The sequence below is a fragment of the Pantherophis guttatus genome, chromosome 2 (genome assembly GCF_059756535.1).
Source record: "Pantherophis guttatus breed Tessera chromosome 2, ASM5975653v1, whole genome shotgun sequence".
Classification (NCBI taxonomy): domain Eukaryota; kingdom Metazoa; phylum Chordata; class Lepidosauria; order Squamata; family Colubridae; genus Pantherophis; species Pantherophis guttatus.
This window is the reverse complement of record NC_142064.1, coordinates 18,700,878-18,727,625: the sequence shown is the minus strand read 5'-3', so window position 1 is coordinate 18,727,625 and position 26,748 is coordinate 18,700,878. Positions and strand designations below refer to the sequence as shown.

Genomic DNA, 26,748 nt, shown 5'->3' with positions numbered 1-26,748 from the left:
CACCGGAGGTGAAAGAATATTCCCTTTAATTTAAGCCTCATAGCAACCTACTGTGAAGCTGCATTTAGGCGTTATTTGTAAGATTAATGGCATGGATGTAGATGCTAATAAGAATCCCTCATGCTGTCAGAGAAATTGTCAAGGATGATCATCTAATTGTTTCTCTACATAAAAGTCTCCGGTTTCCCTAAGACCCGTGATAGACTTCATCATCGTTTATTTCAAGTAAAAACTGATACATTTTTAAAAATGATTTTATTTATTTTTTTTAAATGATGTTTATAGATACCCATCTTCTTTACCACAATCTTGCCTCACAAGGAAATGATACAAACATTAAAAAGTCATTAAACCACAATCAAAACTCCAGGTGACTTAAAAGTATCATGCCCCTACATCAGTGTTCTGTAACGCTAACATCTTCAAATCAGGGGTGAAATGTTCCCGGTTCAGACCGGATGGCGGCAGGTGGTTCGGAGAACCGGTAGCAAAAATCCCTGTCCCCCGCCATGCCCAGCTGAGCCGCGCGATCATCAGAGGCTTTTTAAAAAAACTTTTAAAAGCATTTTTTCTACAACCTCTTTGGCTGAAAAAATGCTTTTAAAAATAATAAAAAAAAAAGTTGGCCACGCCCACCCAGTCACATTACCCCCACCACCACCACCAAGCCACGCCCACAGAACCGGTAGTAACAAATTTTACATTTCACCACTGCTTCAAACTTTACTCTACTAGTAGAGTAAAGGAGAAATGCCAGGAATAAGCCTTGGAAACTTTTTTCTCCGTTATTGTCCCTTTACTCATTATGGAAGTCATTCATTTGATGAAGGTCAATTGGGAACAGAAAACACAAACTTAAAATTCTTGCCCCGAAGCTGAGTATCTTCCCCTGGAACTTGGAGTTTTGTGGCCTCTTCTACTTCAAGAGGAATAATATTTCTTTGAAAATATTTTGCTTCTCATCCAAGAAACTTCTTCGGTTCTTCAGAAGCTTCTTGGATGAGAAGCAAAATGCAGTGTCTACAGGTCCTGGAATCACTTTTTGCGACCTTCTGACAAGCAAAGTCAATGGGGAAGATTCACTTTACAACTGTGTTATTAAATAACTGCAGCGATTCACTTAACAACTGTCTCAAGAAATGTCATAAAATGGTATAAAACTCATGGACTGTCTTGAACAACAGAATGGACTGTCTTGAACAACAGAAATTATGGACTCAATTGTGGTTGTAAGTGGAGGACTACCTGTACTAAGGACAGAGTACAGTCCTTAGAGTCCTCTCCTCTTCTTTCCTCTTTGCTTTGGTCCTCTTCCCTTCCCTTCCCTTCCCTTCCCCATCCCCTTCCCCTTCCCCTTCCCCTTCCCCTTCCCCTTCCTCTTCCCCTTCCCCTTCCCCTCCCCTCCCCTCCCCTCTCCTTCCCCTTCCTTTAATCTCATCCATTTTGGCAGCTGTAGAACCAGCTGTTCTCTAATATCAATTCCTTCCAACTCAGGAAAGAAGATTTTCCATGAGTCAACATCATCAGAAATTAATTCTAGTTATAGTGCCTTCGCTTTATACGGCTGTTTACTTTTTGCAACCTGCTGTCCTTCTACACCCTTAGTAAGTTAGCTACACCAATGTATGTTGACCTACCAGCTGGTATCAGATACTCCTATTAATGTCATTCTTGAATTTCAGCCATCACGCTGTATTTATATTTGGATATTACAGCCGATGCTTAAAACTATTGTAGGGAAATATTTTAAATACAAACAAACAAATACAATGATCTAGCCAATTTGTGAGTGTGAGAAAACTCACCTCCTAATAAATGCATTGCAATGTGCAAATAAATGTTTTAATAAATAAATAGTAAATTAACAATATATTAATAAATAATTATACATACACACCAGTGGTGGGTTTCAAATTTTTTTACTACCGGTTCGGTGGGTGTGGCTTGGTGGGTGTGGCTTGGTGGGCATGGCAGGGGAAGGATACTGCAAAATCTTCATTCCCACCCCACTCGAGGGGAAGGATACTGTAATGTCTCCATTCCTTCCCCACTCCAGGGGAAGGTTACTGCAAAATCCCCATTTCCTCCCGATCATCTGGGACTTGGGAGGCAGAGAATAGATGGGGGTGGGGCCAGTCAGAATTTTTACTACTGGTTCTCCGAACTACTCAAAATTTCCGCTACCGGTTCTCCAGAACTGGTCAGAACCTGCTGAAACCCACTTCTGATACACACACACACACACACACACACACACACACACACACACACACACACACATACACACACACTTATATATTTATATAAATATAAATAATATAAATATAAATAAATTCAATCAACCAACCAACCAATCCATGGAAATATCAGATCCAGTGCAAATGGATACTAGCAAAAATGGAAAGAATAATAATAATAAAAATACTGTGCATCATCTTAGATTCCATGTATGTAATTCATTCTAATTGGAAAAATAAATGAGAAAATGAATCCAAATTTTATTAAGGCTTTACACATGCTCCACAATCAGGTTTTATGGACGGTTTTGGAATCTGCTTTTCAGTAAAGCTAAACCAAAGCCTCCCTAGTGAATCTTAGTTAAATGTTCATAAAATAAATAGAAGTGGTTCTGATTAGGCATGGAGGATAGGAGATGTTTGCACAGGCACTTCAGCATTTCAGAAAAGAGAAGCTCTTAGCTGACTTTGGATGATCTTGGAGAATTGGCTGATGAGAGTCAGAGCCAGTTAGTAAAACTAAAGGAAGGTGTCTCTGTCCAGTCGTGTCCGACTGTAGGGTATGGTGTTCATCTCCGTTTCTTAACCGAGGGAGCCGGCGTTGTCCAAAGACATTTTCCTGTTCACATGGCCAGCATGACTATATGCCACAGACACACAGAACACCTTTCCATCAAAGTGGTTCCTATTTATCTACTCGCATTTGCATACTTCCGAACTGCTAGGGGGCCGGTTAGTATATGGATGTAATAAGTTGAATGCAGTGGGAGTAGAGTACTCATGTGTGCATTCGAACTAGACTGATGTTTCTCTGTGTCGTATATGTGTGTGTATGTGGGTATATGCATAATGGTTATCCTTTGAGAGCTGACTGCAATGAAATTTCATTTCGATGTATGCTGATGAGTGTACATTTAATGTTTTATTCTGTTCTGTTCTGTTCTGTTCCTTCCGTTCCGTTCCACTCTACCCCACCCCACCCCATCCGCTCCATTCTGCTTCCATTCCGCTTCCATTCCATTCCATTCCATTCCGTTCCGCTCCATTCCATTCCATTCCATTCTATTCTAAACATATGTGTAGTAGAACAATAAAGGGAATGGGTGCTGAAAGAATTTGGATCTAGAAAAATGTGGGTAAACAGCACAGAAGAAGTATATATTTACCTTAAGTTTAAGAACTGCAGAAGACATGTATGAGAGAAGAGTGAATGGGTTGAGAGGAAGAGGAAGAGCAAGAATATTGTGGATGGAGTTGAAATCCTCAAAAATCAAGAGCTAAAAAGTTTAAAGAATGGGCATGGTGAAAGTTTAAAAAGGTAGATATCAGTGGTGGGTTTCAAAATTTTTTACTACTGGTTCTGTGGGTATGGCTTAGTGGGCATGGCGTGGCTTGGTGGGCGTGGCAGGGGAAGGATACTGCAAAATCTCCACTCTGTCCCCATTCCAGGGGAACGTTACTGCAAAATCTCCATTCTGTCCCCACTCCAGGAGAAGGTTACTGCAAAATCCCCATTTCCTCCTGATCAGCTGGGACTCGGGAGGCAGAGAATAGATGTGGGCGGGGCCAGTCAGAATTTTTACTACCAGTTCTCCGAACTACTCAAAATTTCCGCTACCAGTTCTCCAGAACTGGTCAGAACCTGCTGAAACCCACCTCTGGTAGATATGCATGAAAAAGTATAATGACGGACATGATAGATCAAGCTATACAATATTTCCTAGGTTTTCTCTTATCTCGTGTTGTATTCCCTTGATTTGTAGTACAGGTAGTCCTCAAGCTACGACCACATTTGAGTACAAAATTTCTGTCACTAAGCGAGACAGTTGCAAAGTGAGTTTTTTGCCCCATTTTACAACCTTTCTTGCCGCGGTTGTTAAGTGAATCACTTAACAACTGCGGATTCTTCTCTGCATTTTTTTTTATTGCTCTGATGTTGTTACAGTGAGTAATTCAAGTTCCCAATAGATAGCTCTCCAAAATTAACTCAGGATGATCACTGTGAGTTTTCAACAAGTTTCAAGGATGATGAAGGTCACGTCACAAACATTCGCAGTCCAGAAAGGGCAGGTTTCAAACATGATTAAGAGGTAACGGGATAGGCTGTTTTTCCCCTGGACTCTGCTGAAGCATAAAAGTCTTTTGATTCCTTTTTGTAATCACACAGAAATAGCTAGCCAGAAGAGGAATTGCAGATGAGTTCCTAGTGTTTTATTTATAAAGCTGTAGCAGCATAGAAATGTGGATGGAATTGAAAAATAGGGGATAAATCAGAAATAAGTTCTACTTAGTTCTTTTTTCGAGTGAACTGTACATATGCCTTTAAAAAGCACAATGCATTTTTGGGATTCAAAGAAATCTGTACAGGTAGTCCTTGACTTACAACAGTTTGCAAGGTCCCAAAATATACTTGAGTCACCAGAATGCCAGAAGGTCAAGACGAGGCTTGCAAAAAAGCAGATTTTATTTATGGCCAAAAACAAAATATTGGGTGGGACTATATCCAGAACATACAGATACAATGCATGCAAGGAGATAGCCACACCTTGGGGAAGGTGTGGCGTCCTTTTATACCCTCAGAGACGTCAGCTTAGTACCCAGTTCTGGCCTCCTAATTTAGGTTTGTGTATTCCTTGTTGCCCTGCAAGGGAATAGAAACTTCCCAATTAGTCTTTGAGTATTCCGTTGTTTTCTCAATTGGCCATTTGGCCCCCTGGTTCTGCAAGGCAGGAGCTTATCCAGATCAAACATAAATTAGGGCTGAGGTGTAAATTATCCCTTGGAGATATGTACCATGCTCTTAGATGGCACAAGAAAAACAGGAAGAAGATTGATATGGGTTCAGGTCAAATGGCAGGGACATATGTTTGACAAATACTAGAGACATTACAGAGGCCTAATAACAGAATATGTTTGTTACAGGAGATACAAATATAAAGACATAATATGTGTGATACAAATACAAAGGCATATATGTATTACAGGAACCTAATGGTTACAAAATCTAGTATACCAGTATATCATATTCTAGAATTATTTATTATATCCTCATTATTGTTTCCCTTCAAGTTCATTTAGTGACTGTGGAAAGTTAGAAAAAAGTGCAGTTTTTCACACTTACGACCATTGCAGCATCGCATGAACAAAATCCAGATGCTTGAAAACTGACTCACATTTATGACGGTTGCAGTGTCCCAGGATCACTATTTTGTGACCTTCGGACAACAAAGTCAATGGAGAAGCACGATTCATTTAACAACCCATGTTCCTCACTTAACAACTGCTGCGATTCACTTAACAAATGTGGCAAGAAAGGTCGTAGAGTGGCCCAAAATTCACTTAACAAATGTCTCACTTGGCAACAGAAATTTTGGGCTCAATTGTGGACGTAAATGGAGGACTACCTGTACATGAAACAAATGAAAACCTCGCTCAGTGACAGATATATTCAAATGTCATCTTAAAAGCAAACGAATTCAATTCAAATTCTGGGCCAAGAAATTGGCACATAGAATAATAGAATAGAATAACAGAGCTGGAAGGGACCTTGGAGGTCTTCTAGTCCAACCCCCTACTTAGGCAGGAAACCCTACACCACTTCAGTCAAATTGTTATCCAACCTCTTCTTAAAAACTTCCAGTGTTGGAGCATTCACAACTTCTGGAGGCAAGTTGTTCCACTGATTAATTGTTCTCACTGTCAGGAAATTTCTCCTTCGTTCTAAATTGCTTCTCTCCTTGATTAGTTTCCACCCATTGCTTCTTGTCCTGCCCTCAGGTGCTTTGGAGAATAGCTTGACTCCCTCTTCTTTGTGGCAACCCCTGAGATATTGGAACACTGCTATCATGTCTCCCCTAGTCCTTTTTTTCATTAAACTAGACATACCCATTTCCTGCAACCATTCTTCGTATGTTTTAGCCTCCAGTCCCCTAATCACCTTTGTTGCTCTTCTCTGCATTCCTTCTAGAGTCTCCACATCCTTTTTACATCGTGGTGACCAAAACTGAATGCAGTATTCAAAGTGTGGCCTTACCAACGCATTATAAAGTGGTATAGATAATAGGCAGTGGTGGGTTGCTCCCGGTTCGCCCCGGTTCAGGCGAACCGGTAGTGGTGGCAGCGGGAGGCTCCGCCCACCCACCCAGACGTCATCAAAAACGATCTGCGCATGCGTAGAAGCGCTGCGTGCTACCGATAGCGAAATGGTAGTGCTGGGTTTTGAAACCCTCTATTGATAATAGGGGATATAGTACCATTAATGATTACAGGGCATTATATGGCATGGCAATGCAAAGAAAGACTTGGATGAAGCCTCAAAATCTTTTCTGAAATTTGATTTATTTATTAATTTATTTAGGCGATTTACTGAAATACTCAATTCTCAGGGTGATAAAGATTTGGGAGATACATAAACAATCCACTCCAATCTCTCCTGTATGACAATATCAGTGGAGATACTGGTCACTTCATTGGTTCAAGAAAAACAGCTGTGGGAAAAAGAGAATATCTATGCTCCAATATGCAGGTAGTCCTTGACTTACAACAGTTCGTTTAGTGACTAATGTTACAACAACACTGAAAAAAGTGACTTATGACTGTTTTTCACACTGACGATCATTACAGCATTTCCATGGTCACGTGATCAAAATTCAGATGCTTGGCTAATATTTATATGATGGTTGCAGTGTCCTGGGGTCATGTGATCTCCTTTTGTGACCTTCTCACCAGTCAATAGGGAAGCCAAATTCACTTAACAATAGCAATAGCAATAGCAATAGCACTTAGACTTATATACCGCTTCACAGTGCTTTACAGCCCTCTCTAAGCAGTTTACAGAGTCAGCCTATTGCCCTCAACAATCTTGATCCTTATTTTACCCATCTTGGAAGGATGGAAGGCTGAGTCAACCTTGAGCCTGGTGAGATTCAAACTGCCAAATTGCAGGCAGCTGGCAGTCAGCAGAAATAGCCTGCAATACTGCACTCTCACCACTGCGCCACCGGGCTTAACAATCATATTACTAATCTAATAACTGCAGTGATTCACTTACCAGCTCTGGCAAGAAAGATTGTAAAATGAGGTAAAATTAACTTAACAACTTTTTATTTAGAATAGAATAGAATAGAATAGAATAGAATAGAATAGAATAGAATAGAATAGAATAGAATAGAATAGAATAGAATAGAATAGAATTCTTTATTGGCCAAGTGTGATTGGACACACAAGGAATTTGTCTTGGTGCATACGCTCTCGGTGTACATAAAAGAAAAGATACATTCGTCAAGAATCATAAATACAATATTTTTAAGTATTAATACAATTAAGTACAATACTTAATGATAGTCATAAAGGAAAAAGTCAATATAAATCTTAAGGATACCAGCAACAAGATTACAGTCATACAGTCATAAGTGGGAGGAGATGGGTGATAGGAATGATGGGAAGATTAATAGTAAACAGACTTAGTAACTAGTTTGACAGTGTTGAAGGAATTATTTGCAGAGTGATGGCGTTCGGAAAAAAACTGTTCTTGTGTCTAGTTGTTCTGATGTTCTATAGCATCGTTTTAAGGGTAGGAGTTGACACAGTTTATGTCCAGGATGCGAGGGGTCTGTAAATATTTTCACTGCCCTCTTTTTGATTCGTGCAGTATACAGGTCCTCAATGGAAGACAGGTTGGTAATTGTTTTTTCTGCAATTCTAATTATCCTCTGAAGTCTGTGTCTGTCTTGTTGGGTTTAGTTAGCAACAGAATTTAGCAACATAAATTTTGGGCTCGATTGTGGTCATAAGTGGAGGATTACCTGTGTAGGCATATTTTGATTTTTCAGATGAGAAATAATTAAGTTGCTAGAATTTTTGCAGCCCTATCTCTTTTCTTGATATAAGGGACTTTTAAGAGTCATGTTTGGAAAAATGTTAGTTTTGGTTCAGGCAGATGTCAAAGAGCCTGACAATTGTAATATTTGATTAAGTGGAAAATGATTACATATATTTGAATTAATCTTGGTTAACTCAATATGATCAGTGCAGTTTAATTTTGAAGGCACTTAATTTTACAGTAAGTTAAACCCAATTTTAACCTTGCCAACTTTTGCCATAATGTCTGCAGAGGCGACTTTGCAAATGGATGCTTTATGTAGTGGTTGAGAGAGCTTGAAATAATGTATAACCGACATAAAGGAAAATAAAGGAAATTGCTGGATTAAGGAAAGATTGACCCAGAGCGAAGGTTTGCAATATAAATGTGCCCCTGTACCATATGCTTGCAAATCATATCAAACATGCTTGGTGCTCAGTGGGGAATTGAGTTTGAACAGGGGTCAGCTGCCCATTTTCGTTTCTCACTCTGCCACCACCTGCAGAGTAGGGAGACCGATCAGATGATGTTAGCAAGATTCCAAAGTATTTACTAAAAGGTTAAGCAAAATTTAAATAGAGGTTGCATCAAGCAACCAGAAATGAAGCTGACTTTTGCAGAAAGGTAACGTTGAACTTTGAGCTAATTAACCTGTGTGGTTGCAAAAAACAAGAATCACGTGGCATCTTAAAGACTGAACATTTTTATTATGGCGGACCATTTTGTGGAACGAAGAGAATATGCTCTCAAAATATGTTGTCTTGAGAGAAGATCATTATATATACAGTACATAGCTTTAACGTAAAAATCCCAAAGGTGCTTTTTCAAGAGTCATCCATGACCTGGATGATTGAAAATCTCCATAGACTTTCAGATGAAAACGTTTGCATTAAGGAAAATTGAAATGGTGATTATGTGTTTGTGTGTGGGAGGGAGGGAGGGAGGGAGGGAGAGAGAGAGAGAGAAGATAAAGGAAGATAAATTGTATTAGACTAACTGCACTAAATTAAATAATTTTTAAATGAGGGCATCATCATTTAATGAAATATGATTGAATAAATAACCTGAGGCTACACCTTCTGTTTTTGGAATGTATTTCTAAATTATTAAAATTTAGAAATTTTAGAATGTATTTTTAAAAAGAGCCTTGGTGGCGCAGCAGACTAAAGCGCTGTTAAGTAGCACTAGCTGCCTGCAATCACTGCAAGTTCAAATCTCACCAGGCTCAAGGTTGACTCAGCCTTCCATCCTTTGGAGGTAGGTAAAATGAGGACCTGGATTGTGGGGGCAATAAACTGACTTCATATAAAAAAGAACACCGCTTGGGGGGGGGGCCAAAGCCCTACTAAGCAGGTATATACAAAAGTATGAAGGCTATTGTTTAATGCATTGTAAGCCGCCCTGAGTCTCCGGAGAAGGGCGGCATATATATTTATATATATATCAATTTTCTTACTTCTTCGTAGGGTTTATGTGTGTTTTTCTTCTAGCCAGGTTTTCCCTACGTAGCCAAGGTTTTTTTGTAGCTCCAGCTCAGTAGAATCACATCTACTCGGTTCTGGGCTTTTTTCCTTTCTAACACCTAGCAAGCTCTAACTGCTAGGTGGGAGACCTAAATAGATCCATTTCTAGCTCGTTAGCTGTCATCAGTAGGCCACACCCATATCCTCCCTGTAAAGGCACAGTATCAATTTTCTTACTTCTTCGTAGGGTTTATGTGTGTTTTTCTTCTAGCCAGGTTTTCCCTACGTAGCCAAGGTTTTTTTGTAGCTCCAAAGCCGCTTCTGCATCATTAGCCACTTTAAACCCCTCCAATCCATACATGAAGCAGACTGACACCCACCATGAAGAGCTCGCACGGCCACAAACACGAAGCCAAACAACAACAACGCAGCTCACCAGCTCAAATCCCCCTGCAACTCAGACTAAACTGAGCACAACCAAGCCCCCACCCAAACAGAACACACCCCCAGCCAATCAGAGCACAACCAACCCCCCATCCAATCAGAGCACAGCCAAGCCCCTAACCAATCAGAACACACCTCCACCCAATCAGAACACAGCTAAGTCCCCACCCAATCAGCTCACACCCCCACTAGCAGTTAAAAGGAAGAGACAGCTGCGATCTCACATTGCTCCTGGAAGCACGAAGCCGAGAACACCAGCCTGAAGATGACGAATGAGACTTCGTCGAAACGTCGCCAAGACACTTCCAATTTTACGTGGGAGAAGACCCGAATAACCAAAGACCTATATATATATATATATATAATATTTATATTTATTAAATTTTTATACCGCCCCCTCTCCCGAAGGACTCGGGGCAGTGAACAGCCAAGATTAAAAAACATACAATATAAACATTAAAATACATTTAAAACAAAATTAAATCCAAAATGGCTCCCCAACTTAAAACGCCTTACCCATAACCCTATAATTAAAACAAATTTAAAATTTCCACATTAAAAGGGGGAAGATTTAGGCCAGGCCAGCTTGATGAAATAGAAGAGTCTTAAGTGCGTGGCGGAAGGTGCGCAGATCCAGGATCCTCCGTATCTCTGGGGGGAGCTCGTTCCAGATTGTAGGTGCCCCCACAGAGAAGGCTTTTCCCCTAGGGGCCGACAGCTGATATAAATCGAACCAATAAATAAATAAATGAATAGAGAAATGTTTTCAGAAGTAAATAGGAAATTAAGAATCCTCTTTATTTTAATCAAAGTCTAATCAGTTTGTACTGATAGGATTTGGAATTTAGCCTATGTGAAACAAAATAAAATATAGAAAATATAACAAGATACGCATAGCATTGAACTCTCCTTTCCCTGAAAATTTTCTGGAAAGGTTTAAGGCTTTCTTGGTGGGCAGAATGATAGTGACCAGGGTTAAGCTGGGTATCAATAAATCTATGCACACAAAAAGAATATAAGGACTGTTTTGATTAACTAGGCTAAGCAATTTATTCCTGGAAGCTAAACATTGGTTGTACTGAGAAAATCATCAGACATTCACCTATGATGTGGTTCCTCTCAAATGGATTACTAAAATGTGCTCTATGTTGAGTTGCTATAGAGACTACTACAAAGCTACAACTGGCCTAAAATGAAGTACCATAGGCATTGATGGGTGCATCACGGTATGCATGTGTCCTCACTGTTTCATGAGCTGCACTGGTTGCCAACTGGCTTTCAAAATGTTGGCAACTAAAGACCTTCATGGCATAGGGGCTGGATTTGTGAGGGACCACCTGTCTCCCTGCCTTTAGGCCTATTGGGTGAGATCAGCTAGAGTGGGTACATATCAGGTCCTATCAATGGAGCAGTGTCATCTTGTGGGATCTAGGAAATGTGCCATTTCAATGAGACCTCCTGCCCCGTAGAATAATATACCCCTAGAAATTCATACTGCTCCCACCCTTTTGACTTTTCCCAAACTGAGACCTAGTTATCCTCCCATACCCTAAGCTAGAGTGATGGTTGAGTTCCTTTGGTTTACTTTATATATTTTATTATCTGAAGGTTGCCCAGAGTTGCTCTGGAATAGGTTGGCCTTGAAAATGAAATGCTAATTAAATAAAGTATCCTGTTGTGTGTGCTCAACTTCTGGACAAGAAGACTTCTTTGAGTGGAACTCAAGTGGCTGTTGACTTCCTAGACATGTTCATATAGTTTTCTTAGCTACAATAGCATGCGATTGCGATTCTCTTCTCTTGAGATGGTTCCTCAACTTTCTAATTTTAATCTACAGCCCTAATACTTTTTGATGAATTCTTCATTGATTCCAACTCTACTTATTTTTTCAAGATCAGCCAAGGCTGGCTAGATTAGATCGAATGAATCTATTTACTGCTCCACAGGTTCTTATGTTCATGCAGAGGCAATAATTATTCAAAAAAGATTCACTCTTTTTTGCTTCAATATTACTGTATATTCAAAATATTTCTTACGTTCAGCGTGGCTTGGATTAAAATAATAGAAGTCTGGGAATGGGTTAGTCAGAGTTAAACATGCTCATAGTCCTATTGATTGTAAAGAAAAGCTGCTTCACGGGATTAAATTTATTCTACTTGGAAAAGATTGCTAAAGTGCTTAACTTTTATTTGAATGTGCTAAAAAGTTGCAGAGTTTCAATACAACAGAGTATAAGATAAACACTGTTAAATTTTGAAAGGTTTTTGCACCAAGCCTTAATGCCTTACCTAACAATTATTATAAGAATATTCTTATACAACAAACTGGTGGGTCATCCCTGAAGGTAAGTAGAGCAATGTACCTTTATGATTCAGTATTATAATTTTTTTTCTGTTATCAGCTTTCTTGTCAGTTAGCCTAATACTGAATGTTTTATGTGCCTCCTTCATTCTTTGTTTTTACTCTGTGTTTTTTTTCTAGACAGAGCAACGAGAAATCAATGCTGAAACATCAGTATTTACAAGAGATCCTACAGTGGACGAGAGGATTGTTCTCGCACCTTCTCATGGGGCTGCTGAAAATTCTGCTTTGCCAAAGATCCATGGGAAAACTGGATTTCAGACAGATGACATCACTTTGGAAAACTCTGTAGCTCTCGATGGAAGGGGAACTCATAAGGCTAAAGAGCAGAAGCCAGGATGGAATCAAACTCCTCATTTCCCAATGGTGGATAACAGGGCAAGCTCTGATGGTCCCGATGCCTTATGTGATATTCCAGGGTCCATGTTTGATGTACAAATGGAAGAGACACGTGCAGGAAAAGCCCATGAGCTCAACAGAATAAAAATACTCGGTGACATTCCTAGGACTCAAAATCCATCCGAAGAAAATTTCCAGAGCATTCAGAAATCTACACAACTTAAGGACAGAGATGCTGGCTTATCAACAATGTGTGAACTTTCCCAGAGACTACTTTATGAGAATGATGACTGGGATGATGACTTCAGTTGCACCAGCAGGGAGGTTAAGAGGGTAGCAGCTGAGACTGCTAGTGCCAAGGAGGTCAGGGGATTGAACATTACTGCAGATGTAAGTGGTGGGCAGCGTGTGCCAGAAAATTTAACAGAAGATAATCAGCATGTCTCAGAATTGACAACAGAGATGCAAAACCTTACTGATTTTAGTTTGGTAAAAACAGATGAAACATATAGCCATACATCCAAGGTCAATTCCATGACGCTACCGGTGGAACCAGATTCCATAGATCTGTGCTCTGTTTTTCAACATAAAAGAGAAAAGCCATCTGTTTACTTTATAAGGAACAATCTCCAAAAGAGAAAATATCCAAATAAGCAGTGTGAAGGCCAGCATGATCATCATGAATCCATCCAGAAGTCTGTTTATCACGAAGACACAGTTTTGGCTGAAAAAGCTTTCCCATGTTGTGAACAAGAACCTACATATAGATTTGTAGACGTTCCAGACGACCCTTTAGAACCAAGCCAAGAATTTTTATTAAAACAGCTTCCTAATAATCTCTGCCAGTTCTCTTATACTGAACAGAATGTTATTTGGGAAAGTGGCCACATAACAAAACAAGCTAACGAGATACCTTTGAAAGAACATCGAAGTCCTGTAAATCGGTCAAAAATAAACAATTGTCCATTGAAAGAGGATTCCTCTAGAAATTTCTGCGGGAAAATTATGGCTCCATTAATAAGTAGAAAACAAACTTCTGTTATGGCAATCAATAGAAGTGCCAAGCAAGAAAATCAGGGACAAGAAAGTAAGTCAGAACTGAATGCAAAAAGAAACAGGAGTTGTGGTATTTATCACAATAAAAGTAACAATAGAGATTTTAAGGCTGTATCTGATGCACAGAATCACATCTACCACATTCCGGAGTCTAATTCACTAATGGCTACTGAGCCTAAAAATGATCGGCAAGCATTAGAGACAACAAGCCAAGAAAACAGTATAGAAAGAGATGCATTGAGACCCATATTCACAGCATCATACAAAGTTAGATTTTTCACTGAGGTGCTGTTAGAAATTAACAAAAATGTTAAAACCAATGCCAGCCAAAAGTGCACAGACTGTGTTGCAAGTCTGAAACCAACTCCCCTGGAGTCCCTACCTGGAGTTTCAAAGTTGCCACCACACAATTCCCAACAATTAGTATCGGAGAACAATTCTGCTCCTGCAAAACATTTGGATGAGAGCATGAAAAATTTAGGCTTGGATCCAACGTGCTCTCCATTTGAAATGAATACATCAGCGGGTTCAAACACTGTGCAGTCTTCAACTATTACCAGCAATGAGAATTATAGCATAGGTCAACAGACTCAGAATGGCAGGACAGGCAATTTTACAGTGCCTGGTCAGGACCTAAAAAGAGCATCAGAAAGTTGCAATACAGATATACTGGTGCTATCTGAACATGTTGGGCAAACGGAGTCCATCCAGTCCCAAATGGACAGAAGCATGGATGCAAAGGCAATGACATCACAGCAAGATAAGTACAAAGGGACAGAAGAAAACCAAAATGAAGGAATAATGCAATCCGAGAAAGAAAATGACATGCTTGTGGCATCCGATTCTGAGGAAGCTGAAATAGAGCCCTATATGAGAGCCCTACTTGATTCAGAACAGGGGCATCCTGTTATGGTGAGTCATGGTGAGTATCAAAAGATGGAAAGACAAAGTCAGAGCAAAATTATGCCAGGTGAAATGGACACCAAGGAAACTGAAAAGCTGGTTGAAGATGACCTGGAGGAAGTTGAAGTGGAGCCTTACATGAGGGCACTCCTTGATTCAGAACCAATGTACTCTTGGCACGAATACCCAGACAGTATGCCTCCATTCATGGAATTTTGCAATGAGCAAGATGCTGTTCTGGTAGGAAGATTAAAGAGTGGATGTACAGTTACAACCACTGACCCCAATCAAAGCAGAGCCTTCACAGATGGTGAGAGACAAAATCCATCTGGGCGTGGAATGGGGATTTCAGAGAGGCCCTTGCCTTGCGCTTCTGAGGATAACCGTCATTCTGAAAAAGCATTACCACTGGCTCAAACTCAGCCATGCACATTAGGAACAAATGAGGGAGATATTTCTGCATTAGAAAATGAGAGGACAATATCACTAGGAGCTTCTGAAATCTCCAAGCCATTGTCACCTCACAAAAGTGCTGATGCCATGAAGAACGGGCATGAAATAACAAACAACATGATACCTAAGGTGGCCAAGAAACCATGTCTTGAAACAAAAGAAAGTATCTGTAATGATGCCAGCTGGAGAAAAGAGGCTGATTTAACTTCAAGGGAAGAGAAGAGAGAAGAACAGAAAATACTACGACAAAAGGATAACAGAGGTATGTGTAGAAAGTGAGCTGGGTTGTTTGTTTGTTTTTTGTCAGTAATCTTTTTATCAACAGTGGTTCCCTGTGACAATTGCTTTAGACATCTAGCAGAGGTTGTTGCTTCCTGAAGATATTTGTAAGTAAAGATGCCAAATACAGATTCTGAGTTTGTCTCCTTGGTATTCTATACTCTACTCTCTAAGGTATGAACTGTTCCAAATCCCAAATTATTTAATCAGTGAGACACTGAGATGCAATTTTTGGGGCACCAAGGGCCTTTTAGCAGTGGATCATAAGCTGCATTCCAAAATGAGCTGGTTTTTTTAAACTAATTAACTCGAATTTATTACCTCAGTTAATATGGCTTGTCCTCATTAGTGGAATGCAAAGCATTTTAAATTCAGCATACCTTGTCTGAAATTTGAAAAAAAGTTGTTTCAAGGGCAAAATAGCCTAGTTGTGGAAGTGATTTGAATTTAAAACAGCTTTTTTTTACTAGTTTGGAATGTTTTGCTTCGAGATCGGAATACTCCCCAAATAATTAAAATAGCTGTTGAGCATGTGGAGGACTAATTTAAACTCATAATGGGCATTTTAAATTAGAAATTTGGAATTCGGAACACATTTATACACTTTTGTTCCTTTGTATTTAATGCCTCCTTCCATTTGTCATGTTTAAAATTACAACTCAGTGGGTATTTGTGGAGATGCTCTAGGATCTATCCTTAAAAAAATCTGTGGGTCACCTTTGATGTATGAGTTCCGATTGGTTGATCAACTATCCCAAGTATGCTTTCATTATCTCAGCAAAACAGTTCTCCACAGATCAGTTATGCAGTAACTAGAGTCTCCACTCTCCATAAACAGGCTCTTTTTTGATTAAAAAATATAAGTATGGGGTTCAGAGTTAAATGAGATCTAAATTGACTTAATGAAAGTGTTAGGTTCCTTAGTCTGTAAGGGCCACAGCTGCATTGCATTTTGAACTTAATCTTCTGTCTGTGAACCTTAACAGTCTTAAAGGGAACAATTTTAGCAGTTTTATCTATAACCTAGGTAAGTGTTTCCCAACCTTATGAACTTTAAAATGTGTGGACTTCAACTCCCAGAATTCCCCAGCCAACTATGGCAGCCAACCTCCCAGAATTCTGGCAATTCAAGTCCAAACCCCTTAAAGTTCACAATTTGAGAAATACTGGTCTAGGTCAATCTTCTTCACAACGTGGTATCCTCTAGCTGTATTGGACACAATTCCTGTCATACTTCACGAGTTATAATTTGGACCTCAAGAGAGTAGACAAGATTGCTCAAAGGTGACATGCCAGATTTTGTTTCTTCTGAATTAAAAAGAACACTCTAAAACATGGATGTTGTCTCTAGATTCAGTATATTGTTAAGGTATAAATATATATACCCAAAGCAATAGTCAATTGAAATGACTCAAGGACTGATCTATATATAATATGCAAATTAACCCTCAAATGCTACTGTACATATGTTCATCCCCAATAACTCATCATTTTTTTTAAAAAAAAATTCAGCACCCAAACTGCTGAGGAAAATCCACGCAGAATTGTTTCCTGATTTCTCTGGAAATGTCAAATTATGTTGTCAGTTTGGAGAAATTCATTCAGATTCCACCATTACCTGGACAAAAGATTCTAAGCTTCTTGCTCGAGTTCACAGAAGGTAAGACATATTAACATGCTTTGTAAAGCCTTTGAGAAAGGAAGGATGCGGGAGGGGTATATATGTATATAGGTGGGTTCTACTTATCTTTATTACCGGTTTGCAACGGGACCGTGTGCGTGCGCTTGCTTCATATGTGCGCACGCTCTTCTGCACATGTGCAGAAGCATTCTGATGACATCGGGGTCGGTGGGTGGAGCCTCCTGCCGGTTTTACTACCGGTTCTATAGAACCGGTCTAAACTGGGGGCAACCCACCACTGGTATATAGTTTATTTATAATTCTTATGTATGTTGAGGTTGTAAAGATAGTTGCTTTTCTCTTGTTAAACCACTAGCAGATAGGGACATTTGTGGTTGCAGATTATAAATTGCAGAATGTTAGGACAAGAAGATATTAGGCACACTGCCTTATATTTTCAACATTTATTAATCTAAGTATACCTGATTTAGTGTTTACGAATTCTAATGCCAACCATATTACCAATGAACATCTGTTCATTCATACGATATTTTTAGGACTCAAATTGGTTTTCCATAGGAAGATAATATTTAATTCAAAACAAGTTAATAATCATGTTATGGTTTATAGAACAGAATAGAATAATAGAGTTGTAAGGGACCTTGGAGGTCTTCTAGTCTAACCTCCTACTCAAACAGGAGACCCTATACCATTCTGGAGAAATGGCTGTCCAGGCTCTTCTTAAAAACTTCCAGTAATGGAGCTACTTCTCCGCTCTTATTGCATCTGCAGAGAACCGCCCAGCTGCGCTGTTTAGGGTGACCCGCTCCCTACTTCAGGTGGGGGTACGGGAAGATCCCTTAAAGGGTCGAGCTGAGGATTTTGTACAATTCCTGCATGATAAAGTCGCTCAGATTCGGGAAGGCCTGGACTCCGATTGGGTAGATCCAGGGGAGGAGACGGGGGCAGGTCTTGAGAGCGTTATCTGGGAAGAGTTTGACTCTGTGGCTCCTGAGGACGTGGACAGGATTCTGGGCAAGCTTAATGCTGCCACATGTTTATTGCACCCGTGTCCCTCCTGGTTGGTACTGGCTTCCCGGGAGGTTACATGAGGCTGGCTCCACAGGATTATAAATGCTTCTCTGAGTGAGGGTGTCTTTCCCACCGCCTTGAAAGAGGCGGTTGTGAAGCCCCTCCTCAAGAAGCCTTCCCTGGACCCGGCTATATTATCAAATTATCGTCCAGTCTCCAATCTTCGCTTTGTTGTGAAGGTTGTTGAGAGTGTGGTGGCGTGACAACTACCCTGATACCTGGATGAAGTTGTCTATCTGGATCTGTTCCAGTCGGGCTTCAGGTCACGATACAGCACGGAAACGGCATTGGTCGCATTGGTGGATGATCTCTGGAGGGCTCGGGACAGAGGTTGCTCCTCTATCCTGGTCCTATTAGATCTCTCAGCGGCTTTTGATACCATCGACCATGGTATCTTACTGCACCGGCGGGAGGGGTTAGGAATAGGGGGCACCGTGCTTCGGTGGTTCTCCTCCTTCCTCTCTGACCGTTCGCAGTTTGTGTTGGCAGGGGGGCAGAGGTCGACCTCGAGGCACTTTATTTGTGGGGTGCCGCAAGGGTCAGTCCTCTCACCCCTTCTGTTCAACATTTATGTAAAACCGCTAGGCGAGATCATCCGTGGTTTTGGGGTTAGTGTTCATCAGTATGCTGATGACACACAGCTATACATCTCCACCTCAGACCACCCCAATGATGCCCTTGCTGTGATGTCCCGTTGCCTGGAGGCCGTGCGGATCTGGATGGGGAGAAACAAGCTCAGACTCAACCCCTCCAAGACCGAGTGGCTGTGGCTTCCGGCATCCCAGTATAGTCAGATGGTACCATCACTGACAATAGGGGATGAGATCTTGCTCCCCACAGAGAGGGCCCGCAACTTGGGTGTCCTCCTGGATTCACGGCTATCTTTAGAAGATCATTTGACGGCCGTGGCCAGGGGTGCCTTTTATCAAGTTCGCCTGATCCGCCAGTTGCATCCCTTTCTGGATCGGGACGCCTTGCGCACGGTCACTCATGCCCTAGTTACCTCCCGTATGGACTACTGTAATGCTCTCTACATGGGGCTCCCCTTGAAAAGCACCTGGAGGCTCCAACTGGTCCAGAACGTAGCTGCGCGGGTGATTATGAGCGCAGCTCGTTACGCCCATGTAACACCTCTCCTACGCGAGCTGCACTGGCTCCCGGTGATCTTCCGGGTGCAATTCAAGGTGTTAGTTATCACCTTTAAAGCACTCCATGGCTTAGGACTACGAGACCATCTTTTGCCACCAATAGCCTCCCACCGACCAGTTCATTCTCACAGGGAGGGGACTACTCAGGGTACCGTCAGTCAAATTATGTCGACTGGCGACTCCCAGGGGGAGGGCCTTCTCTGTGGGGGCTCCAACCCTTTGGAATGAAATGCCCCCGGAGATACGGAATATCCCTGATCTCCGTGCTTTCCGCCGTGCCCTCAAGACCCTGATGTTCCAAAAGGCGGGGCTAAACATACGAACATGTGAATGATTTTTTAAATGCTATCTAATTCTGGGTTTTATTTAGTTGACCAAACTAAGTAATAATTTTAATTAGCAATTTTATGATGTTTTTGTGTCTATATTTTTCTTGACTGTACACAGCCTTGAGTCCTATGGGAGAAAGGCGGTATAGAAATATAATAAATAAATAAATAAATTGGTTTCCATCCATTGCTTCTTGTCCTGCCTTCAGGTGCTTTGGAGAATAGCCTGACTCCCTCTTCTCTGTGGCAGCCCCTGAGATATTGGAAGACTGCTATCATGTCACCCCTAGTCCTTCTCTTCTTTAGACTAGACACACCCATCTCCTGAAACTGTTCTTCATAGAATACCTGAACTGTAGGAAAATAGAAAAATGTAGCTAATAGAATGGTTTTTAGAAAACTCACTGACATGCAAGCGCTGTGTGTGTGTGTGCCCCAGCCCACCACTCGCACAAGCCCACCGCTCGCACAAGAGCCGAGGTGGCGCAGTGGTTAGAGTGCAGTACTGCAGCTACTTCAGCTGACTGCTAGTTCAGCAGATCAGCGGATCAAATCTCACTGGCTCAAGGTTTACTCAGCCTTCCATCCTTCCAAGGTGGGTAAAATGAGGACCCAGATTGTTAGGGGGCAATATGCTATTTAGTATACTGTCTTTGATGTAAGCCGCCCAGAGTCCTTGGAGAGTGGGCGGCATAGAAATATGAATAATAAAATAAATAAATAAATAAAGCACTGTGCAAGCAAACACACACCAGCTCCCCTCTCTCCTCCCTGCCTGGTTGCCCAGCCACAAAGGTTGGGACCACTGATCTAAAAGACATGCACCTCTGAAAAATTAAGAAAGTTGTGGGTTTTTTTTTTAAAAAAATATGAATTTTCCAATGTTGATGTATTTTCTAGTGCAAGAGATGACCTTCCGGTGTCTCTGGCAATAGTTCAAGCTGGGAAAAAAGACCAAGGCCTGTATCATTGCTGCCTGAAGAATACATATGGAAAAGCCATTTCAGAATTTAACCTGACCTCTGAAGGTAACATATGACGAATTCTTCCTTAAACATAAAACACAACTGTAATTAGCAATGTGTAGCCTACATTCACAATATATTTCTTTTCATCTTTCTACAGTTTTGGAACATCTGTCAAGACTTCAGGATGTTGAAGGTAAAACTGTGGGTTTTTTCCCCCTATACCAACTCTTGCAGAGTTATGCAAAATTATATTCAAGCTGTTTATTTTGTGTAATTCTTGACAAATTGAACCTAGGATGCATCAAGCTTTCACTCCAAAATATATGAGATAATTGTTTCCATTCTGGAACAAGAAAAATGGTATGGAATAAGTTAATGCTCTACGTGAGCATTTGCTGAGGATCTGCCTGTTAACACTGAGCCAACTGATTCTAAAGATGAGATCTCTAATCTTACGGTTTGACTTCATTCTTAAAAAGAAAAAAAGCGCCTAAGATTTTTCATAATTAAGACTAAAGGGTGATGCCTCACTCACTTGAAATCAGCTGTTAGTTTAGCTTACAAGGTCAGAAATCCTTTTTACCATGAACATGAATGAAGAGCCTTTTAGACACTTCATTGAATAAAAGGACCTGAACTTTGGTAATAGCTTTCTTACTACTTGAACATCTGTCCTTTTCAAACATCAGTCCTAATGCAACATTATAGGCTCAGGTTCATGTTCTCGAAAATAGAACATGAATATATCTCAGGAACCATTTTTTAAAATCCCATCTCCATGTCATTGTCTTCTCAAAAGTATCCTCAGGGCAGAGTCAAAAAAGTCAGCATGGTAACCATGATGGTACAAAGCTCCATCTGTTTTCAACGTGTATCATGTGGGTTACCCACATAAAAAACAGTTCTGATTGCCCCATTGCAGTCACCATCTTGATTTTTTTTTTTTTTTACCAAACCCTAAAGACACACCTGCTTCATCTTCTCCCTAGCCTCAGGAGAGCGGCCTAAAAAATATTATGGTCTTCCGGGTGCGCTTCAAGGTTTTGGTTACCACCTTTAGAGTGCTCCATGGCTTAGGACCTGGTTACCTACTGGACCGCCTACTACCACCAATAGCCTCCCACTGGCCGGTACGCTTTCATAGAGAGGGGCTCCTCAGGGTGCCGTCAGCCAAACAATGTCGACTGGCGGCCCCTAGGGGGAGAGCCTTCTCTGTGGGAGCACCTACTATCTGGAATGAGCTCCCCCCCGGAGATACGGAGGATCCTGGATCTGCGCACCTTCTGCCATGCTTTGAAGACCTTTTTATTCTACCAGGCGGGCCTGGCCTAATCTTTTCCCTCTTTTCTTTTTAATATGCAAATTTTAATCTGTGTTTTTAAATGATTGGGGTGTTTTAATTTGTCTGGGCCAAATTGTTTAATTCGATTTTATCCTCTTTTTAAATTTTGTATTTATGTATTTTACTGTTTGGCTGTTCACCGCCCTGAGTAGGGCGGTATACAAATCAAATAAAGATAAAGAAAGATTATTTGTATTCTATTTTTAAAGTAGTGGTCTTGATGTGGTTGCTGGTGAGGACAGAAGTAGATGTGCCCATTTTCCTATATCCACATTGGAAATTGGCCTAGACCAAGGGTGTCAAACTCACGCCATCACGGCATCGTCATGTGACTATCGGGACTTTCCCCCCCTTCACTAAAATGGGCATGGGTGTGGCCAGCGCGTGACGCATCCAGCCAGGAGTTTGACAGCCCCGGCCTAGACAGCCCCAATGGTCCCTTCCAAATTTAATATTATATTATTCTATTGACCATTTTAAACTGCTGTGGGGAGACTCCATCTCTCTAGTCTCTGGAAGTTGCTGGTTTTGAAGAATTTGTTGAAGTCTCACCTATGGAGCTCCAGAGGGAAGAAGAAACATCTCCCAAAGGTTATTTTTCTTTGAAAAATAATTCCATGATCAGGAGGAAGCTGAGAAAAGATCTAAGTGTGTTACAATTTAGCTTCTCTGTTCAACTGCTCCTGAAATAAAAGAGAAAATTTTATACTTATTGATTTGAGTGTAGTGACTCTCTTCCAAACTAAATTGTGGGTTTTCCAGCAATGTGACCATCCCCATAGGAATCTAGTTACTTTACGTTTATACATTTTGGCTTGATCCCTATGGTTACAGATCTGGTGAGCAAACAGCCATGTCTTCCTACAGTAGCAGGGGTGGCAAAGATAGCTCTTTACCCACCAACTTTTGAGTTCTGGGGGGGGGGGGGTTTCCACAAAATATGGTTAAAATGTGCCACTAGTTTAAGGTGACCAGATTTTAACATTGGTAAGAAGGACACCATTGCGGGCGTGGCTTATTGTGTGGGCGTGGCTTGGAGGCCATGTGACTGGGTGGGCGTGGCTACCTGGTCATGTGACCGGGTGGCCATGGCTATGTGTATAGGGACTACTCAGAGGGCTGAAAAGTCATTTCTGACAGGTCCTCACACTTTTGACTGGTCCCCACACTTATGACCATCCTCACATTTATGCCCGTGCAGCATTCTTAACAACCATGTCACTCATTTCACAACTGCTTCTCTTCAACATGGTGACAAGATAGGGCAAAAATGTAAAATGTGAGTACAGTCGTAAGTTCGAGGACTGGTCAAAAGTGTGAGGACCAGTCAAAAATAACTTTTTCAGCCCTCTGAGTAGTCCATATGCATTAAAGGATTACAGCAATAGAGAGGGATGAAGGAATGGAAATTAGAGTAGGAGTGAGGGTAAGAGAGGGAGGAAGAGAGGAGGAGAAGGAGAAAGAAAGAGGAAGTAGGGAGGAGAAAAAGAGGGTGGGGGGAAGAGAAAGTAAGAAGGAAAGAAAAGAGAGAGGTGGTAGGTTTGAGGAGAAAGATTGCTGTACAATAAAAAAGATGAAAGGGAAGAAAGCCAACCCCAAGCAAATATAAAGATATTAAGATAAAGAATGAATTGTTAAACTTTAAAGAATAAAAGAGAACAAATATGAATAAATAGCAATAATTAGAAACACACATACAAACATACAATGTATTTTCTTTGAACAGAATATTTGGCTGGTTCACAAATTTAAACAGCGTTTAGTCATTTCAATTAAATTTACAATTTCTATATTTCCTTTTTGCCATATTTATTCCTCATCTATTTTTTTAAAAAAACCAATATTACCCTTCATCCTCATCTCTAATCTTAATCAAATTCAATTTTTCCCTTCTATTCTATATTATACCCCTTCCCATTGTCATCTATTTTTATATCCATCCTCACATTGTTTAATTATGTAATTATGTAATACAGTTGTTTAATACAAATTCAACATTTTAATATAAATCAATTAGTTATAAAACTATCTTTTTTGTATATTAATCAATATGAACATGAATATTCCAATTATTTCCATGCAATCCAATTTCTTACAAATCAATTAATTATATTTACCAATAATAATAAACCAAATAATTTCTCCCATATATTCCTCCGAACCACAACTTAACCATTTCTGCTTTCAACACAATATACAATTAATAGTATCTCAATTATTACAATTCCCTAGTTAAATACAGCTTTTTTTCCTTTGTGTTTTAAAATCTTGAACTCTCCTCCTAAATTTCCCATTGTTTGCAGTTTTTCACCTACCTTTTTTGGGGAGGAAAAATAAAAATAAAAATAAATCTCTCTCTGCCTCATTTTGTCACGCTGCACCAAAGACCCTGGTTTTGGTTTCATTTCTGAAGCTTAGCTAGGGGGAAAAAAAACTGCTTTACACTGATTGCCTGTAGGACGGCCCTTTGAAGCCCCGGGCAAGAGTTTAAACAGTTTTTTTTTCTTCTAGCCATCAGCTGGGGCTCAAGAAAAATCGGGACTTTTTTGAAACACCGCGGGACGCGGGACAAATTGCTCAAAAGCGGGACTGTCCCGCCAAAAGCGGGACGTCTGGTCACCTTACACTAGTTCGAAAACTGATGGATTGTATTTTAATCTTTCTGTCGGTCCCAAAGGTGGTTTTTCAGGAGGCAACTGGACTTTCTTGTTTTTTCTTTTGAAGACGTTTCACTTCTCATCCAAGAAGTGGATCACTCAGTGGATGATTCAGTGGATGACTCCCGGAGACTCAGGGCGGCTTACAATGCATTAAGCAATAGCCTTCATACTTTTGTATATATAAGTCAGCTTATTGCCCCCACAAACCGGGTCCTCATTTTAACCACCTTAGAAAGGATGGAAGGCTGAGTCGACCTTGAGCCTGGTGAGAATTGAACTCATACCAAGAATAAATGAAGTCCGGCAAAGGTTGGCAACTAGCCCAGAAAACAAAATATGATAAGACACTCTCTCTCCAATATGCTCTGTAATAATTACACGTTGTTTCCAGCAAGAAATTACTGTGTGCGACTTAAATAGGCTAAGGGAGTGACCAATTATTGTCAAACCTTACTCTCGAGGAGACCTCCTCCTCCTGAGTAGCCACTTCTGCCTTGTGGCAGCCCTGCGTGCTCGAGCATTGAAGAGAGGCTCCTCCACTTTTCTCTCTCCACTTGAAGGAGCCTCTGGAGGTTCTGAAGGCCCAGGCTGAGTCTCTGCCTCTGGCACCACATCCTCTTCAGCCTCCTTGTTGTCCGACGTGAGCGCCGGCTGCGCTGGCTGCTGGCGCAACCCCACACCAGCCTCCTCGTTGTCGGGATCAGCCACGATCCGTGCAGGCTGCTGGCGGGCCACAACAAGAAGCTTCTTCAGCTCTGACAGGATAGTGGAGAATGGAAGGATTTATATTCCTTGCAGACAGCTGGTCATTTGCAATTTTGCATCCTTAATTTAGAGGGTCGTTGAAGCACTGGGAGGTTTCCCACTTTCCTGTCAGAACTGAAGAAACTTCTTGGATGAGAAGCGAAACCTCTTCAAAAGAAAAAAAATAAGAATGTCCAGTTGCCTCCTGAAAAAGCACCTTTGGGACAACCATGACCTGGATGACTGAGAATCTCTACAGACTTTCTGTCTGTCCAAAGAAAAAAAGCAAAGAATTATGTTATGAAAAGTTTTCCTCATATGTTCCTGATTTTTTAATCACATCAGTATGTGGACTACAGTGTCAGTGCTAAACATAGATAACGCTTTGGCCAACAGGTTTTGTCAATGCCGTACATAACGTGTTACTCAACTTTTGCTCATTCAATCAACCAAATGGTGACTTGTCCTTACTCCTTAAGAAGCAGGATTAATTGTTCCATTCCTTTTAAAACAGGTGCATGACTTTTCATTTACTAACTGCAAATGTTTCCTTGTGTACATTCAGTCTTGAGATGTGATCCATGTTGAGTGCTCTTAAAAGGGAATTTGGTGTAGCAATAGTGTGTAAGTTAAAGAGAGGATAACTCTTTTAGCACAACGAGATAGTTGCAAGTAATAATCACCGTTGATTGTGGTTCCTCTTAAATTCTTGGAAGCAAGGAGTCATAGGGGGTAGAAATGGTATGTCTTTTGGAGAAGACTTATTCTACAACTTTCTAGTTGTCCTTGACTCAAAATATGAGGAATTTTGGCCAGTGCCCTATCACATTTCAGAAGGATGTTCAGAGGGGATTCTGGGTCCCTCAAAACAGAGCTATGCATATCCATGGATATATAACATCAGATTAACAGAGTTGGAAGGGACTTTATAGGTCATCTAGTACCAACCCCCTGCTCAAGCAGGAGACCCTACACCATTTCTGACAAATGGCAGTCCAATCTTTTCTTGAAAGTCTCAAGTGATGAAGCTCCCACCACTTCCGAAGGCAACTTCTGTTCCATTGGTTGATTGTTCTCACTGTCAGAAAATTCATCCTCATTTCTAGGTTGAATCTCTCCTTGGTCAGTTTCCATCCATTATTCCTTGTCTGGCCTTCAGGTGCTTTGGAAAATAGCTTGACCCCTTCCTCGCTGTGGCAGCCTCTCAAATATCGGAACACTAGAGTTTCAACATCTTTTTTATAGTGTGGTGACCAAAACTGGATGCAGTATTCTAGGTGTGGTTTTACTAAAGCTTTATAGAGTGGTATTAGTATCTCTCTAAGTACCTCTATAAGAGGAGGTATCATAGCATTTGAGAAACTAGAAATTGGTATTCTTCTTAATATAATAAATGTTTCCACACATTTATTTGGTGAATTCATTTATCTACAAACTGTTCAGAAAGCT

General features: G+C 40.7%; 1 protein-coding gene across 2 annotated transcripts in view; it reads left to right on the top strand.

Annotated features, from left to right (window-relative positions):
* The window catches only part of ALPK2 (alpha kinase 2), an 89,877-nt gene that overhangs the window by 26,149 nt on the left and 36,980 nt on the right, over positions 1-26,748 (top strand). For both annotated transcript variants that reach the window (XM_034442462.3, XM_087885609.1), the window contains exons 2-5: positions 12,486-15,378; positions 16,908-17,055; positions 20,486-20,613; positions 20,711-20,746. In XM_034442462.3, the coding sequence (XP_034298353.2) occupies positions 12,486-15,378; positions 16,908-17,055; positions 20,486-20,613; positions 20,711-20,746 (3,205 nt within the window). The remainder of the gene's footprint in view (positions 1-12,485; positions 15,379-16,907; positions 17,056-20,485; positions 20,614-20,710; positions 20,747-26,748) is intronic.